The sequence below is a fragment of the Leucoraja erinacea genome, chromosome 1 (genome assembly GCF_028641065.1).
Source record: "Leucoraja erinacea ecotype New England chromosome 1, Leri_hhj_1, whole genome shotgun sequence".
In the NCBI taxonomy this organism is placed as follows: domain Eukaryota; kingdom Metazoa; phylum Chordata; class Chondrichthyes; order Rajiformes; family Rajidae; genus Leucoraja; species Leucoraja erinaceus.
In genome coordinates, this window is record NC_073377.1 from 135853090 (window position 1) to 135870296 (window position 17207).

At 47.6% G+C, this 17207-nt stretch overlaps 1 protein-coding gene across 3 annotated transcripts in view; it reads right to left on the reverse strand.

Moving 5' to 3' along the window:
- The window catches only part of bdh2 (3-hydroxybutyrate dehydrogenase, type 2), a 36017-nt gene that overhangs the window by 2069 nt on the left and 16741 nt on the right, over positions 1–17207 (reverse strand). For 2 of the 3 annotated variants that reach the window (XM_055643890.1, XM_055643896.1), the window contains exons 4-9: positions 14246–14342; positions 12026–12134; positions 7099–7159; positions 4531–4644; positions 2682–2740; positions 1525–1617 (exon numbers count right to left, since the gene is read on the reverse strand). In XM_055643890.1, coding sequence (XP_055499865.1) covers positions 1525–1617; positions 2682–2740; positions 4531–4644; positions 7099–7159; positions 12026–12134; positions 14246–14342 — 533 coding nt within the window. The remainder of the gene's footprint in view (positions 1–1524; positions 1618–2681; positions 2741–4530; positions 4645–7098; positions 7160–12025; positions 12135–14245; positions 14343–17207) is intronic. The other variant, XM_055643902.1, reaches the window with a different exon arrangement.

A 17207-nucleotide genomic window follows, 5' to 3' on the forward strand; every position in this document is an offset into this window, starting at 1 on the left:
GACCTGCACTAGTCCCACCTGCCCACATTTGGCCCATATCACTCCAAACCTGCCCTATCCATGTAATGGTGTTACACGGTGAACATGCACCCTGCTGCGGTTATACAATAGACAATAGACAATATTTGCAGGAATAGGCCATTCGGCCCTTTGCGCCAGCACCGCCATTCACTGTGAATATGGCTGATCATCCACAATCAGTACCCCGTCCCTGCCTTCTCCCCATATCTCTTGACTCCGCTATCTTTAAGAGCTCTATCTAACTCTCTCTTGAAAGCATCCAGAGAACTGGCCTCCACTGCCTTCTGAGGCAGAGAATTCCACAGATTCACAACTCTCTGGTTGAAAAAGTTTTTCCTCATCCCCGATCTAAATGGTCTACCCCTTATTCTTAAACTGTGGCCCCAGGTTCTGGACTTCCCCAACATTGGGAGCATGTTTCCTGCCTCTAGCATGTCCAATCCATTAATAATCTTATACGTTTCAATAAAATCCCCTCTCATCCTTCTAAATTCCAGTAAGTACAAACCCAGTCACTCCATTCTTTCAACATATGACAGTCCCGTCATCCCGGGAATTAACCTGGTGTACCCTCATAGCAAGAATGTCTTTCCTCAAATTCGGAGACCAAAACTGCACACAATACTCCAGGTGTGGTCTCACCAGTACAACTGTAGAAGGACCTCTTTGCTCCTATACTCAACTCCTCTTGTTATGAAGGCCAACATGCCATTAGCTTTCTTCACTGCATGCTTACTTTCAGTGACTGATGAACAAGGACACCCAGATCTCGGTGCACTTCCCCTTTTTGTAACTTGACACCATTCACCATACACTTGTCATTGTACACAGTGGCGGACTGGGTCTAAAAATATTGGTTGTCAGGAGACAAAGGGGGCCCACCCACAAGTACAATGCTATGATCTAACAGGGGCCCACCTGCCATCACTTGCTATCATTTCATCAGGGGCCCACTTGCCATCGGGCAAGCTGACACCCTGGTCAGTCCGCCACTGATTGTACGTAAGTGCACTGTGCCTTCAGGAAGCCTCGTGTGACCAAGGAATTTCTCTGCACCCTAGTGTAATGGATAATACATTTACGTCGTTAAGCTGGAAAGAGTGTAGAGAAGATTTACGAGGATGTTGCCAGGATGTGAGCACCTGAGCAATAGGGAGAGTTTGGGCAGGCTTGGACTTTATTCCCTGGAGAAGGGGTGATCTTATAGAGATATACAATATCATGAAAGAAATAGATTGGGTAGACGCTGAGTCTTTATTGCAGGGTTAGTGGAATCAAGAACCAGAGGACATTGGTTTAAGGTGAGGAGAAAGATGTAAGAGGAACGCAGGCAAATGGGACTAGTGTAGATGGGGCACCTTGGTGGGCATGGTTAGTTGGGCCGAAGGGCCTGTTTCCGTGCTGCATGAACTGGGTGAGTGAGCAGTGTCCCTGTGAAGTATGTCTCCTGCCCAGCCCGACCCCTGTACACAGTGAGAGGGAGGCAGCCACCACATACTGTACCTCGTCAGACGCCAGGTACACACACAGATGAGCCACCTCCTCTGCGGTGGCCATCCTCCCACTCCGCTGTCGGCCCAGGAAATCTTGCAGAGCCTGTGAGGGTGCAAGGATTAGTGCCCCAGTACCTCAGTGCAGAGTCGCTTCCACACGTGGAGACCCTTAGTTTAGTTTAGAGACCTCTCCTCAGCTGCCTCTCAGCATTTGGCTCAGCTGCCAGCACCAGCTAGAGGTGAGCGGAGGGGTGGTGGACTAGGGTTGCCAACTGTCCCGTATTAGCCGGGACATCCCATATATTGGGTTGTCCCATACGGGACCGCCCCTTGTCAGCCCCGAGAGGGAGGGAGGGAGATGGGGGATATATGCCTGTATCATCCTCCAGTTTTTAGAAGCGGAGCAACAACAAAATATAATTGTGCCCCCCACCCCCACTCGGTCGCTCAGCTCCCTCACCGGGCACCCCTGAGCCTGGTGATCAGTGACCGCTCAGCCCCTCCACTTTCAAAATGTTCCACAGCCCCTGTGTGAGGCTTTTAAACAGGCACATGGATATGCAGGGAATGGGGGGGATACGGATCACGTGCAGGCAGAGGAGTTTAGTGCAACTTGGCATTGTGTTGAGCATGAAGATTGTGGGCTGAAGGGCCTGACGCTGTGTTGTACTGTTCTGTGCTCTAATATCTTCACATTTAGATAGACACAAAATGCTGGAGTAACTCAGTGGGATAGGCAGCATCTCTGGAGAGAAGGAATGAGTGACGTTTCGGGTCGAGACCCTTCTTCAATCCCATTGTCCCAATGTTCCCCGTGGCCCACCCTCTCCCCGTGGACTCATGTTGTGTCGCAGGGTGCAGATGCCCTGCCAGGTGAAGCATGGCAAACACCTCCATGCCCGTTACAGGTGGACATGCCTAACCCACCTCCTGTCACTCTGACTGTCCCACAGAGTGGGGGATGTGAGTGGAGTGTGTGGGGAGAAGAGAAACATAGATTGTTGGCAACTGTGAGTGTAGCCGGCCACGGATCTACGTCTGCCTGCCACTGAACCACGTTCATCGATGCACCCCCTCCACACACACACAGGCCAGTGATCCCCAGCGGCCCTGGGGCTTGGAGAGGGGGCTGTAAAAGTGTAGCCCGTGCTGCTGGGGTTTACGTACCTGTTCAGGGTTTGGCTGGGCTTGAATCCTATCTCTCAGTGAGGGAGTGTCGACGGTACCTGGGGAAATATATCATGAGGAATTACCCTCCATAGCGCCCGCATTGTTATCTTCTAGAGTCATAGCGTCATTCAGCATAGAAACAGGCCCTTCAGCCCAACTCGCCCATGCTAACCATACTCTTGGCCAACCTCACTGAATTCAGTGGGGACTCTACAGGAGAGCGATATCATAAGACACAGGAGCAGAATTGGGCCATTCGGCCCATTGAGTCTCCTCTGCCATTCATGGCTGATCTATTTCCCCCCCTCAACCCCATTCTCCGGCCTTTTCCCCATAACCTTTGACACCCTCACTAATCAAGAATCTGTCAATCTCCGCATTAAAAATACCCAATGCCTTGGCCTCCACAGTCATCTGCAGCAATAGATGCAGCGTGGGGAACCAGGGCAGGGGGAAACTGAGTTTTGATGCCAATAGAAACAGCTTGTTCAATCTGGAACTTAATTACCATATAACCATATAACAATTACAGCATGGAAACAGGCCATCTCGGCCCTACAAATCCGTGCCGAACAACTTTTTTTCCCTTAGTCCCACCTGCCTGCACTCATACCATATCCCTCCATTCCCTTCTCATCCATATGCCTATCCAATTTATTTTTAAATGATACCAACGAACCTGCCTCCACCACTTCCACTGGAAGCTCATTCCACACCGGTACCACTCTCTGAGTAAAGAAGTTCCCCCTCATGTTACCCCTAAACTTCTGTCCCTTAATTCTGAAGTCATGTCCTCTTGTTTGAATATTCCCTATTCTCAAAGGGAAAAGCTGATCCACATCAACTATGTCTATCCCTCTCATCATTTTAAAGACATCTATCAAGTCCCCCCTTAACCTTCTGCGCTCCAGAGAATAAAGACCTAACTTATTCAACCTTTCTCTGTAACTTCGTTGTTGAAACCCAGGCAACATTCTAGTAAATCTCCTCTGTACTCTCTCTATTTTGTTGACATCCTTCCTATAATTGGGCGACCAAAATTCAAGAGCCAACATATAGATAAATGCATTACATTAAAATATAGTAAAATATTAGAGGAATATATCAGGTAGATGCACACTCTTGCCCAGAGTGGAGGCATCAAGAACCAGAGGACATAGGTTTAAGGTGAGGGGAGGGGGGGGGGGGGGGAAAGATTTAATACAAATGTGAGGGGTAACTTTTTCACACAAAGGGTGAAAAAAGGATGCATGGAATGAGCTACTGGAGGAAGTAGTTGAGGCAGGGACTATCACAAAATTTAAGAAACATTTGGACAGGTACATGGATAGGACAGGTTTAGAGCAAGGGTTCCCATCCTGGGGTAAATATATCCCCAGGGGGTAAATTTCACCTACCCAAGGGGTAAATTTGTTGATTCTGGATTTGTACACATTTTTTCTAATTGACTGACTGTGTTTGGTTCTGGTATCTGTTCATCATTAGTTGTTCATAAATAAGTGAAATAACATTGTTATGGGCTATTAAAGTTGCTGGGGTAAACGGGTCGAAAAAGGTTGGCAACCCCTGGTTTAGAGGGATATGGGCCAAATGCAGGCAGGTGGGACTAGTGTCGACAGATGTGAGCAAGTTGGGCCGAAGGGCCTGCTGCCATGTTGTAAGACTCTATGACGATAGTAGTTTAATCATGTATAACTATGGCAATGTATTGCAGGGCTTGGTGTGCGTATATTAATTTAAGTGTAAGGAATGGAAATGTTGTCAAGCTCCAAGATGAGGAGTCTGTTAGCAAAGCTTTTAGAAACAGCTAAATAACTGACTAAATAAGCAAAAGCATTAAGATGACCTGGGCAAACACAGTTGCATTTTATGCCTTGTTCAATGAAGTCAGCAGCTACGGATTTGGTCAATCCAATGACAGCAGCTTTGGAGGTGCTGTACACACATCTGTTCACAACCCCTGGAAGAACAGAGCAGGGCATTAACAATTAATGCACAAATGGTCTCTCGAAAATTCACACACATACATGCATGTGCAGACACACACACATTATTATTAAAGATACAGCGCAGAAACAGGCCCTCCTGCCCACCGAGTCCACGCCGACCAGCGATCATCCCGTACACTAGCACTATCCTACATACTAAGGACAATTTACAATTTAACCAAAACCAATTAATCTACAAACCTGTACGTCTTTGTAGTGTGGGCGGAAACCGGAGCACCCGGAGAAAATCCACATGGTCAGAACGTACAAACTCTGTACAAACAGCACCCATAGTCAGGATCAAAGCCGGGTCCCTGGCGCTGTGAGGCAGCAAATCTACCACTGCACCACCGTGCTGCTCCAGTGACTACACGTGTATGCAGAACAGATGTTTTATAAAGTAAATAATTTTTTTCTAACTTGCGTTTCTTGACGGGGGGTGATGTAGCCGACATGAACAGATGATCCAGAACTAGAGGATTTAGGTTTAAGGTGAGAGGGGAAAGATTTAAATGAAACGCGAGCGGTGTATGGAACGAGCTGCCGGAGAAAGTAGTTGAGACAGGTACAATAACAACATTTAAAAAACATTTAAACCGGTACATGGATAGGAAGGTTAGAGAGGGATATGGGCAAACGCGGGCTTGTGGGACGAGTATAGATGGGACACCTTGGTCAACATGGACAAGGTGGGCCGAAAGGTCTGTTTCCATGCTGGACACAGATGACAGTTTCACAATTGAACAATACGAAACCAATCCGAAAATAAAAAGGAAAGATGTAAGTTTAGCAACTTCCAACTCCCCACAGCCAATCAAAGCATGTCTTCTAGCAATGACATTTTCCCAGACTGAACATTGGTGCTGCAATTATATCAATCCATCAAATAGAACACTGCTCCCATCCAGCCTACCCCACTTTAACTTTGCTTACTCCACGCAAACTCCCTGTAGAAACAGAGTCTCCGTGAAGGTTAAACTGCCCTCATTTAGTTAGATACAAAAAGCTGAAGTAACTCAGCATCTCTGGAGAGAAGGAATGAGTGATGTTTTTGGGTAAAGACCCTTCTGTGTAAACCAGCATCTGCAGTTCTGTCCTACACACGTGGTTAGTAATGGTCAACACTCTCGTAAACAACATAATGCATCTTCGTATGATGCCTCTAATGTAGAGAAATAATTCACGATCTTTCTTGGAAGTATGTCAAACCAAGGAAGAATTCAGCAGCAGGAGCGATCAAGATTTGTTACAGGGGTTCATTTTAGAGGACATTAAATACGGTGCAGGATCTGAAGAAGTGGATGGAGTTCCAGACCAAAGGGTAGACTTCCAGGGCAGACCACTTTGAGCGAGGTTTCACCAGTGCTCGGAGGGTGAATGTCCCTGTGAAGAGCAGCGGTGGTTCAAGCTGTGACAGGAGTGGAGGTGCAAGTGGTAGAGCAGCAAATCCATAAACGATGTAAAGAGGGAGCAGCATTTTAAACATTAAACATTTTGCAATGTCAGCATGATTTGCATCAGGGTTTGGAGTGCAATGGGATACTACACCCACTGCAGTTATCCCATGGTAAGCAAGCTCAGCAGGCCAACATCACAGTTTAGTTTAGTTTACTTCAGAGATATAGCGTGGAAACAGGCCCTTTCGGCCCACCGGGTCCGCGCCGTCCAGCGATCTCCGCACATTAACACTATCCTACACCTACTAGGGACAATATTTACATTTACCAAGCCAATTAACCTACAAACCTGTACGTCTTTGGAGTGTGGGAGGGAACCGAAGATCTCAGAGAAAACCCATGCAGGCCACGGGGAGTACGTACAAACTCCGTGCAGACACCGCCCGTAGTCGGGATCGAACCCGGGTCTCTGGCGCTGCATTCGCTGTAAGGCAGCAACTCTACCTATGCTCCAAGGAATAAAGTCCTAGCCCAAAGTCTCAAAATGTCTTGTACAACTGTAACATAATGTACCAACTTCTGTACTCAATTCCCTGGCTTGAAGGCAGTGTGCCAAAAGCCTTCTTTATCATCTATCTAGGCAATGCCACTTTCATGAAACAATGTACTTGTGGTCATAGATCTCTTTGCTCTACCATACCTGGCCCTGATTGAAAGACAGCATGGATACAGGCCCTTTGTCCACCGAGTCTAAACTGGCCATCGATCACTCGTTCACACCATGTTATCCCATTTTCATATCCACTCCTTGCACACTGGGGACAATTTACAGAGGGCCAAACAAACCGGCACATCTTTGCGCAGCCTGTGGGAGAAAACCGGAGCACCCGGAGGAAACCCACGCGGTCACAGTCGGAATGTGGAAACTTGCCACGAGGCAAGGATTGATCCCGGGTCTCTGGGACAGCACCCAATGTTTGGCATTCTAGAGAAGCGCGCGTTATCAGGGTAGACCAGTACACCATTCACCTTTGATGCTGGATGCCACGGAGGACATGTTGATGATGTGGCCGGACTTCTCAGCAAGCATCTGCATTGAAAAGGAAAATGAATGAATGGAACATCACCACAGCACCAGCTCACAGACAGGGAGAGTGACTGGTTCAGTCTCAGAATCAGAATGGCATCTCCACATACATTGCCATCACCGTTAGAATTGGTGTTTGGCTTTAGCAGGAACATCCAATATACTGAATGCTGGAGTACGTCGCGGATCAGACCTGTTCTACCAACACCATATCTGGATCACACTCGGCACATCCCGATCAGTCTTCACCTTCCCCCAGCAGCATCCTCATTCAGAACATCATCCTTCACATTCTATCACCCTCAATGCTAATCCACACCAGACCCTCACCTTTAACAGGTAACTCCGCTTCCATTCTTCTCTCTCCACTCACCACCCTCTTACTCACCGCACTTCCACGCAATGCAGGATGAGCAACACCCGCCCTTTCACTGTCTCCCCTCTGCCACACAATCACCCACTACTCCTAGTCACACAGCGTGGAAACAGGCCCTTCAGCCCAACTAGCCCACACCGACTAACATGCCTGCATCATAGACTGACGTATCAGGTCACCGGAAAATTTGCGGCGTGATGACGTATTGACGTCTTGACGTGTTTTTTCAAGTGTCGCAATGTTTTTTTTGTCGCCGCTGGATTTTGAAATGTTCAAAATCTTTTGGCGACACTGATATGACGCCGGCATTCGCCGAAAAAAAAATCGCCAAGTGGGGCAGGCCCTTTAGTTATCGGCGCCCCACCCCGGGTCAATCTTTGTTCTCTCTCATGGTGGTCCCACCTCACCTTAAACCTACGCCCTCTGGTTCTCGATTCCCCTACTCTGGGCAAGTGACTGTAGCCCTCTGTAGCAACCATTCACTTGTAATTATTCCAAATGAATGTACAGTAAAACACAAATTGCTGGAGGAATTCTGCAGGTCAGGCAGCACCTGTGGAATGAAAGGATAGGTGACGTTTCAGGTCAGGACCCTTCTTCAGACTGAGCAGTAATGGTTGTTTGTGACAGCGTATCCTACACTTTGGAGAACAGATGCAGTGACCACATTGCAGGAGACTGGTGTTTATTTTTGCAGAGTGACCCTGATCTTCCAGTAGCGGTCAATGTAATTCCCCGACCACTCTGTCTGCATTGGTCTCATCCTCTTGCAGCAAGGGGCAAAGCAAGCATGAGATCCAGCATCTCCAGCCTTCAAGGATCAGCTCTGAAGTCAATACTTCACCAGCCTATCCATAATATACCACGCTGGAAGATTCTGATGACAGCTCCTTGATCCCATAGCTATAGTCATACAGCATGGAAACAGGCCCTTCAGTCCAGTTTTTCCAACAATGCCCCATCTTAGTTAGACCCACTTATCGACATATAACCATATAACAATTACAGCATGGAAACAGGCCATCTCGACCCTTCTAGTCCGTGCCGAACACATAATCTCCCCTAGTCCCATATACCTGCGCTCAGACCATAACCCTCTATTCCCTTCCCATCCATATAACTATCCAATTTATTTTTAAATGATAAAAACGAACCTGCCTCCACCACCTTCACTGGAAGCTCATTCCACACAGCTACCACTCTCTGAGTAAAGAAGTTCCCCCTCATGTTACCCCTTAACTTCAGTCCCTTAATTCTCATGTCATGTCCCCTTGTTTGAATCTTCCCTACTCTCAGTGGGAAAAGCTTTTCCACGTCAACTCTGTCTATCCCTCTCATCATTTAAAAAACCTCTATCAAGTCCCCCCTTAACCTTCTGCGCTCCAAAGAATAAAGCCCTAACTTGTTCAACCTTTCTCTGTAACTTAGTTGCTGAAACCCAGGCAACATTCTAGTAAATCTCCTCTGTACTCTCTCTATTTTGTTGACATCCTTCCTATAATTAGGCGACAAAAATTGTACACCATACTCCAGAATTGGCCTCACCAATGCCTTGTACAATTTTAACATTACATCCCAACTTCTATACTCAATGCTCTGCTTTATAAAGGCCAGCACACCAAAAGCTTTCTTTACCACCCTATCTACATGAGATTCCACTTTCAGGGAACTGTGCACAGTTATTCCCAGATCCCTGGGACATCTGGCCCATATACCTCTAAACATTTTCTATCCAAGTGTCTATTAAGTTTAACCTGTAAATTTAACTCCATTTCCTCTCTCCTCGGATGCTGGCCGACTTAATGCATATTTCGAGCATTCTCTTTCCAGGTGTAAACGGATATGAGCCAAAGCGTGGAAAAATGGGACTAGCTTGGATGGGCTTCTTGGTTAGTATAGACAAGTTGGGTGAAGGGCCTGTTTCCATGTTGTCTGACTATTTTCAGCGATTCCAGCGTTTCTTACCCACTGTTCACACTTTCCCCTCTCTCCTCTGTTCTTCATCTCATTCTATTTGTATCTCTTCAGGACTGAGCGACTGCTCAACAAGTCTTCACCCCTCTCTCAGTCGACACCACTGCCAATCACTTTGTTCGGTCTCTCTTGGTCTCTCCTCTCCTTTTCTCTCCCCACCACACAACATGAGAAGTGTGGTTTCTCACTTTTTATAAGGATTTTTCCAACTAAGAATAAGGGGTTGGCCATTTAGAACGGAGATGAGGAAAAACTTTTTCACCCAGAGAGTGGTGAATCTGTGGAATTCTCTGCCTGAGAAGGCAGTGGAGACCAATTCTCAGGATGCTTTCAAGAGAGAGTTAGATAGAGCTCTTAAAGATAGCAGAGTAAAGGAAAATGGGGAGGAACTGATTGTGGATGATCAGCCATGATCACAGTGAATGGCGGCGCTGGCTCGAAGGGCCGAATGGCCTACTCCTGCACCTACTGTCTATTGTCTATTTTTCAAGTTGAACCCAAAATACTGTTTCTTGATCGTGACGTTGTTCAAAGCTGGCATAGGGTGCACTGAGTTCACCGGGGAGGGGCTCATTATTGCCAGCAACACTGCCCGGCTTGGCACCCCACCTAGACTTCCTGCAGGTCAGGATCACCCGAATTTAACAGCTCCGACTTGGTCTTCACTGGGGAGAGAATGTCATGGTTCATGGTTGGGGAACTTTCAGATTGACTTATTTAGCAGGCAGTCCACTACACACTCGCTGATGAAGTCTGTGACATCAGTGGCATATTCATCTTGGCTAGAAAGCATAGCTTAACTACTACAGGGCATAGCTTTAAGGTGAGAGGGGCAACGTTTAGGAAACATGTGCGGGGCAAGTTGAAAAAAAAAATATATATTATTTACAATATACAGAGGGTGGTGAAATGCCTGGAAGGCGCTGGCAGCACTGGTGGTGGAGGCAGATATGATAATGGCATTTAAGAGGCTTTTAGATAAGCACGTGAATATACAGGGGGTGGAGGGATGTGGATTATAGGCAGCCAGATTAAGAGATGGTGTTGACATTATGTTCGGCACAGACATTATGGGGCGACGGGCCTATTCCTTTGCTCTACTGTTCTACGTTACTCCAGCACTATGTGTCTTTGTAGTGCGTGACCTGGGGGGAATCTTCCAGGGGGTTTAGTTTAGAAATACAGAGCGGAAACAGGCCCTTCAGCCCACCGGGTCCGCGCAGACCAGTTTCCTACACCCATTATGACAATGGGGGGGTTGAGTCAGAGATGTCTTCAGAATTAAGGGACAGAAGTTTAGGGGTAATATGAGGGGGAACTTCTTTACGCAGAGAGTGGTGGCGGTGTGGAATGAGCTCCCAGTGGAAGTGGTGGAGGCAGGTTCATTGGTATCATTTGAAAATAAATTGGATAGGCATATGGATGAGAAGGGAATGGAGGGTTATGGTACGAGTGCAGGCAGGTGGGACTAAGGGTAAAAAAAAATTGTTCGGCATGGACTTGTAGGGCCGAGATGGCCTGTTTCCGTGCTGTAAGTGTTATATGGTTATATGGTTATATGTCATAGTACCGCAGGGCCAGACACCCGGGTTCCATCCTGACTACTGGTGCTGTCCGTACAGAGTTTGCACGTTCTCCCTGTGACATGCGTGGGTTTTCTAATGTAGGATGGCGTTAATGTGCGGGGATCGCTGGTCGGCGCGGACTCATTGGGCTGAAGGGCCTGTTTCTGCGCTGTACCTGTAAACTAAACTGGAACACGCAGAAGTTCATGGAGAACTGGCAGATTGAGGGGGGATCTTATAGAAACTTACAAAATTCTTAAGATGTTGGACTGGCTAGATGCAGGAAGATTGTTGGGGAAGTCCAGAACAAGGGGTCACAGTTTAAGGATAAAGGGGAAATCCTTTAGGACTAAGATGAGAAAAACATTTTTTACACAGAGTGGTGAATCTCTGGAATTCTCTGCCACAGAAGGTAGTTGAGGCCAGTTCATTGGCTATATTTAAGAGGGAGTAAGATGTGGCCCTTGTGGCTAAAGGGATCAGAGGGTATGGAGAGAAGGCAGGTACAGGATACCGAGTTGGATGATCAGCCATGATCATCTTGAATGACGGTGCATGCTCGAAGGGCCGAATGGCCTACTCTTGCACCTATTTTCTATGTTTCTATTTATCATCATGGTTTAGGTGTTTATCCACCTGTCTTTATTCACTGATCCTCCCCTGCCAGCTCATTCATTTCATCCAAGGAGGTTCAAGGTTCAAAAGCAATTGGCGAGGTTCCTGATGAAAAAGCAAGATCACAGAGAAACAGCTGGTAAATTGGATGTGAACTTTGCTCCAGGGCGCGGTGGGCTGTTTGTCCTTGTGTAATCTTATTTGCTTATTAATCTATTGACAGTGAAGGGGAAGTGCTTGCATCATACATCCTGTTAGAGGATCTTTACAACATGGTTATGCAAACACTGAATCACATCTCCACCTGTTGCTGGAGCAGGAACGAGAAGTCTGGCCTACCTTGGGTAAAAAGGCTCTGATCATCATGTACATGCTGCCCACATTGAGGTTCATGGTAAACTCCCAGTCTTTGTCTTCGCAATCCAGAATTGTGCCGTGGTGCACAAATCTAATCAGCAAACCATTAAGTAAAAGGAAGAGAACTGCATTGAGTTGATCTTTCACAGTGAAGAGACAGGAGGGCTTAAGCATACAACAGCAAACACCGAGCAATTAGTTAATCCCCACATAATAAATAGCCCAGCCCAGCCACAGTCACGTTGTCTAACAAAGTGATGACGTTACAGCAAATCTCAAACTGAACTGAAACATCCCCGTGCCCCGAGGTGTCTCATTTCCTTTAACACCAGGAACTGCAGATGCTGGTTTACAAAAAAAATACACAACGTGCTTGAGTAACTCAGCGGGTCAGGCAGCAACTCTGGAGAACATGGATACAGAGTGCTGGAGTAACTCAGCGGGTCAGGCAGCATCTCTGGAGAACATGGACAGGTGACATTTTGGGTCGGGACCCTTCAGACTGCAGAAGATTGAAGAAGGGTCCTGACCCAACCCGCTGCATGGTGGTGGAAGCAGATACGATGGTGGCATTTAAAATACTTTTGGATAGACAAATGCATATGTAGGGAATGGAGGGACATGGATTAGGTGCAGGCAGGTAAGAGTTGGTCTTGGCACAGAAATTGTGGGCCGATGGGCCTGTTGCTGTGCTGTTCTATGTACCCTGTTCCACGGCGTACGTTTGCGAGCCCATGTCAGCTCCCACACAGACACTGCCACACTTCTCAGCTCCTTCCTTTCCTTCACCTCTCGCTATCTCTTCAACCAAGACATTTTACATCTCGGCACTTTCCAATTTTGCTCTTTTGTGGCTTGTTGCAAATTACCTTGACCTAGGATCTGGATCTGTCTTCGAGGGATGTGAGCTAAATGCAGGCAATTCCACATGCTTGGCAAAAACATCAATAATATAGCTAAAATTATCAATATTATATAGGCTTGGATAGAGTGGATGTGGAGATGATGTTTCCATTAGTGGCAGGGGCGGAAAACCCGGGGGGGGGGGGGGGGGGCCAGAGGGAAACGTCCCCCCAAGTTTTGAGAGGTGGGGGACATCCCCCCCCAAGTTTATGTAATCCGGATTTTAAAACCCGGTGAAATCTCCGCTTTCCGCGAGACAGTGGGGGTGGGACTGATGATCGAGGGCGCCGATTGGACGAGAGAGATGTCAGTCAGCAGGCAATGGGGGCGGGACATGATTCAGCACGATGATTGGAGGAGGGAGACGTGGCACAGACCGTCGCTTCATCAGCAGCCAGGATCGATCTCAACTCTCCGGCGCTGTCCTGTCCCCTCACGTGTGCCCCCCCCCCACCCCCCCGGGTGGCCAGAGAGGCCGGCAGCAAAGATCCTCCGCTATAGGATCTTTGGCCGGGAATCAGACGGGCCAGCGCAGAGAAGCAGCGGAAAACCCAGCTCAACTCTGCCTGTCCCGTCAGGTGAGCCTACAACCTTCCTGGACTTGCGGGAAATATGGCCAGCATGGAGAAGCAGCGCTGGTATCCCATCAGTCCAGACAGGGCTGTAGTTAACCCGGTGAGACAGGCAGAGTTGAGCTGCATTTAGCTCTGGATTGAGCCTCCGAAACCTCGCACGTGTGTGTGAGTGTGCACATGCGCACGTGTCCGCCAAACAATTGTCCCCTCTATGTTTTGATAGCGAGTTCCGCTCTTGACTAGTGGGAGAGTCTAGGACCAGAGGTCATAGCCTCAGAATTAAACAAGGAACAGCAGATGCTGGTTTTCGAAGGAAAGATACAAAGTGCCGCAGTAACTCAGTGGGTTAGGCAGCATCTCTGGAGAACATGCATAGTTGACATTTCGGGTCAAGGCTGAAGAAAGGTTCCGACCCGAAACGTCACATATCCATGTTCTCCAGAAGTGCCGCCTGACCTACTGAGTTACTCCAGCACCCTGTGTCCATGTTCTCCAGAGATGCTGCCTGACCCGCTGAGTTACTCCAGCACTTTGCATATTTCCGTATCAATAACTTACTGCACTAACCCATTCTTCCCCTAAAATGGGTCTAAGAATATTTCAATGCAATGCAATATCTAAATCAAGACAAGCCGTCTTCACAGTTTTGTTATTTGATCAGCAGTAGCTTAATCTCAAACTATATTCACGAACTATATTCAGATGGATGCCTGATGTTTGTTACCCTGCACAGTTGAACAGAACATCAACTCTCTCGATCTCCTTGGCCAGCTTTTCTATTTGTTCCTTCCGAGTCACATCCAGAACTTTGATTTGAATACCTGTCAGGCAAAAAACATTTGGCAGAAATACAGGTTGCATTCTACAGGTTGCATTCTACAGCATGCATTCTGTTCAAAACATCTTGCAAAATTCTTCATGATTTAGCAACACAAATCTTTGTGTTTTTGTGAGGATTGGGGCTGAGGTTGAGGTGAGCGAGAGCAGCTCAGTTACAAAGCAAAACATAAAGTGCTGAGGAAGCAACTATGGAGGAAATGGGCAGACAACATTTTAAGTCAACCCCTTTCTATAGACCAATCCGAAATGTCGTCTATCCACGTCCTCCAGTGATGCTGCCTGATCCGCTGAGTTACTCCAGCACTTTGTGTTTTGCTCAAGATTCTGCATTTCTTTGTGCCTTAGTTACAAAGCAGGTAGCTGAAGAAACATGGAATGCAAGGAGGATGGGATTAGGGGCAATGGCTATCAGATTAGAGTTATCTGAGCCAATGTTTATCTTAAGGTTTAATTCGATCTCCTAGTTGTTAACCAATGTAACTCTTCTAGGCCCGGGATCGTTGGAGCGAGTGGAGGAGGGTCAGGGCTGTGAGTATTTAAATCGAGCGCGGGGCTTGCTTTTACAGAGGCCCGGGATCGTTGGAGCGAGTGGAGGAGGGTCAGGGCTGTGAGTATATAAATCGAGCGCGGGGCTTGCTTTTACAGAGGCCCGGGATCGTTGGAGCGAGTGGAGGAGGGTCAGGGCTGTGAGTATATAAATCGAGCGAGGGGCTTGCTTTTACAAAGGCCCGGGATCGTTGGAGCGAGTGGAGGAGGGTCAGGGCTTACAGAAATCTGTAACGTTCCACACTCCATAGGGAGGGTTCTGGTGGAAGCCGCTGATTGGTGGAAGCAGACTAGAGGAAGCAGCTGATTGGGTGCAACCTCAGGTTAGCATTTCTGCTTTCTGGTTAAAGGTACAGTGCTTTAGTAAAGGTACAGTGAGCTAAGGGTACAGTGCTTTTTGTTTATATAATAAAGGTGCAGTTTAAAGGTCAAGAGGGAGCAGCTGTTGTGAGTCGGATATCTGCTGATTTCTCCCAGCAGTTTCTATTGTACTATACTTGTATCGGATCCAGGGTAAGGCGGGAGAATGACAGCCAGAGCAGTGTACTGTTCGGGATGTCAGATGTGGGAGGTCATGGTGTCGGATGGCCCTCCAGACGTCCACATCTGCACCACGTGCAGCGAGATGGGGTTCCTAAGGGACCGTAATAGGATCCTGGAGCAGCAGCTCGATGACCTCTGTCTGGTCAGGGAGAGTGAGGAGGTCATAGAGGTGAGTTATAGGGAGGTGGTCACTCCAAAACCACGGGAGAGAGACATGTGGGTCACGCTAAGGAAGGGCAAGGGGCAGACGCAGGGACGAGTGAGTACTCGAATGTCGGTACACCTTGGAAATAAGTACTCCTGTTTGAGTACAGATGGGGGTGACAGCCTACCCGGGGGTAGCGAGAGCGAACGGGCCTCCAGCACAGAGACCGGCCCTGTTGCCCCTGAAGGTAGGGACAAAAAGAAGAGGGCAATAGTAATTGGGGACTCTATTGTTAGGGGGTCGATAGGCGATTCTGTGGACGCAGTCGGGAGACCAGGATGGTGGTCTGCCTCCCTGGTGCCAAGGTCTCGGACGTGTCTCAACGCGTCCAAGATATCCTGAAATCAGAGGGAGAGGAGCCTGAGGTCGTGGTACATATAGGTACCAATGACATAGGTAAAAAAAGGGAAGAGGTCCTGAAGGGAGGATTTAGGGAGTTGGGAGGAGAGTTAAGGAAAAGGACCAAAAAGGTAACAATCTCAGGATTACTGCCTGTGCCACGCGACAGTGAGAGTAGGAATGGAGCGAGGTGGAGGATAAATGCGTGGCTGAAAGACTGGTGCAGAGGGCAGGGATTCAAGTTTCTGGATCATTGGGACTTCTTTTAGGGAAGGTGGGACCTGTACAGAAAGGATGGGTTGCACTTGAACCCGAGGGGGACCAATATCCTGGCGGGGAAATTTGCAAAGGCTACTGGGGAGACTTTAAACTAGAATGGTTGGGGCGAGGGACTCAAATAGAGAAAGCTAGTAGACAGAATGGACAGGAAGCAGAAAAGGGAAGCACTCGGGCACAAGAGGAGAAAGAAAAAAAAGGAAATAAACAGAGAATAAAATGTGCATATTTTAATGCTAGGAGCATTGTAAGAAAGGTGGATGAGCTTAGAGTCTGGATAGACACCTGGAAGTATGATGTTGTGGCAATCAGTGAAACATGGTTGCGGGAGGGCTGTGATTCGAAACTAAATATTCCAGGATTTCGTTGCTTCAGGTGTGATAGAATTGGAGGGGCAAGAGGTGGAGGTGTTGCATTACTAGTCAGGGAAGATACAGCAGTGCTTTGGCAGGATAGATTGGAGGGCTCATCTAGGGAGGCTATTTGGGTGGAACTGAGAAGTGGGAAAGGTGTAGCAACACTTATAGTATAGACCGCCAAATGGGGATCGAGAATTGGAAGAGCAAATATGCAAGGAGATAGCAGATATTAGTAGTAAGCACAAAGTAGTGTTTGTGGGAGATTTCAACTTTCCACACATAGACTGGGAAACACATTCTGTAAATGGACTGGATGGGTTGGAGTTTGTAAAATGTGTGCAGGATAGTTTTTTGCAGCAATACATAGAGGAGGGGCAGTGTTGGACCTCCTGTTAGGAAATGAGACGGGACAGGTGGCGGAGGTATGCGTTGGGGAGCACTTCGGGTCCAGTGATCACAATAACATTAGTTTCAATATCATTACGGAGAGGGTCAGAACTGGAGCTAGGGTTGAGATTTTTGATTGGAGAAAGGCTAACTTTGATGAGATGCGAGATGATTTAAAAGGAGTGAACTGG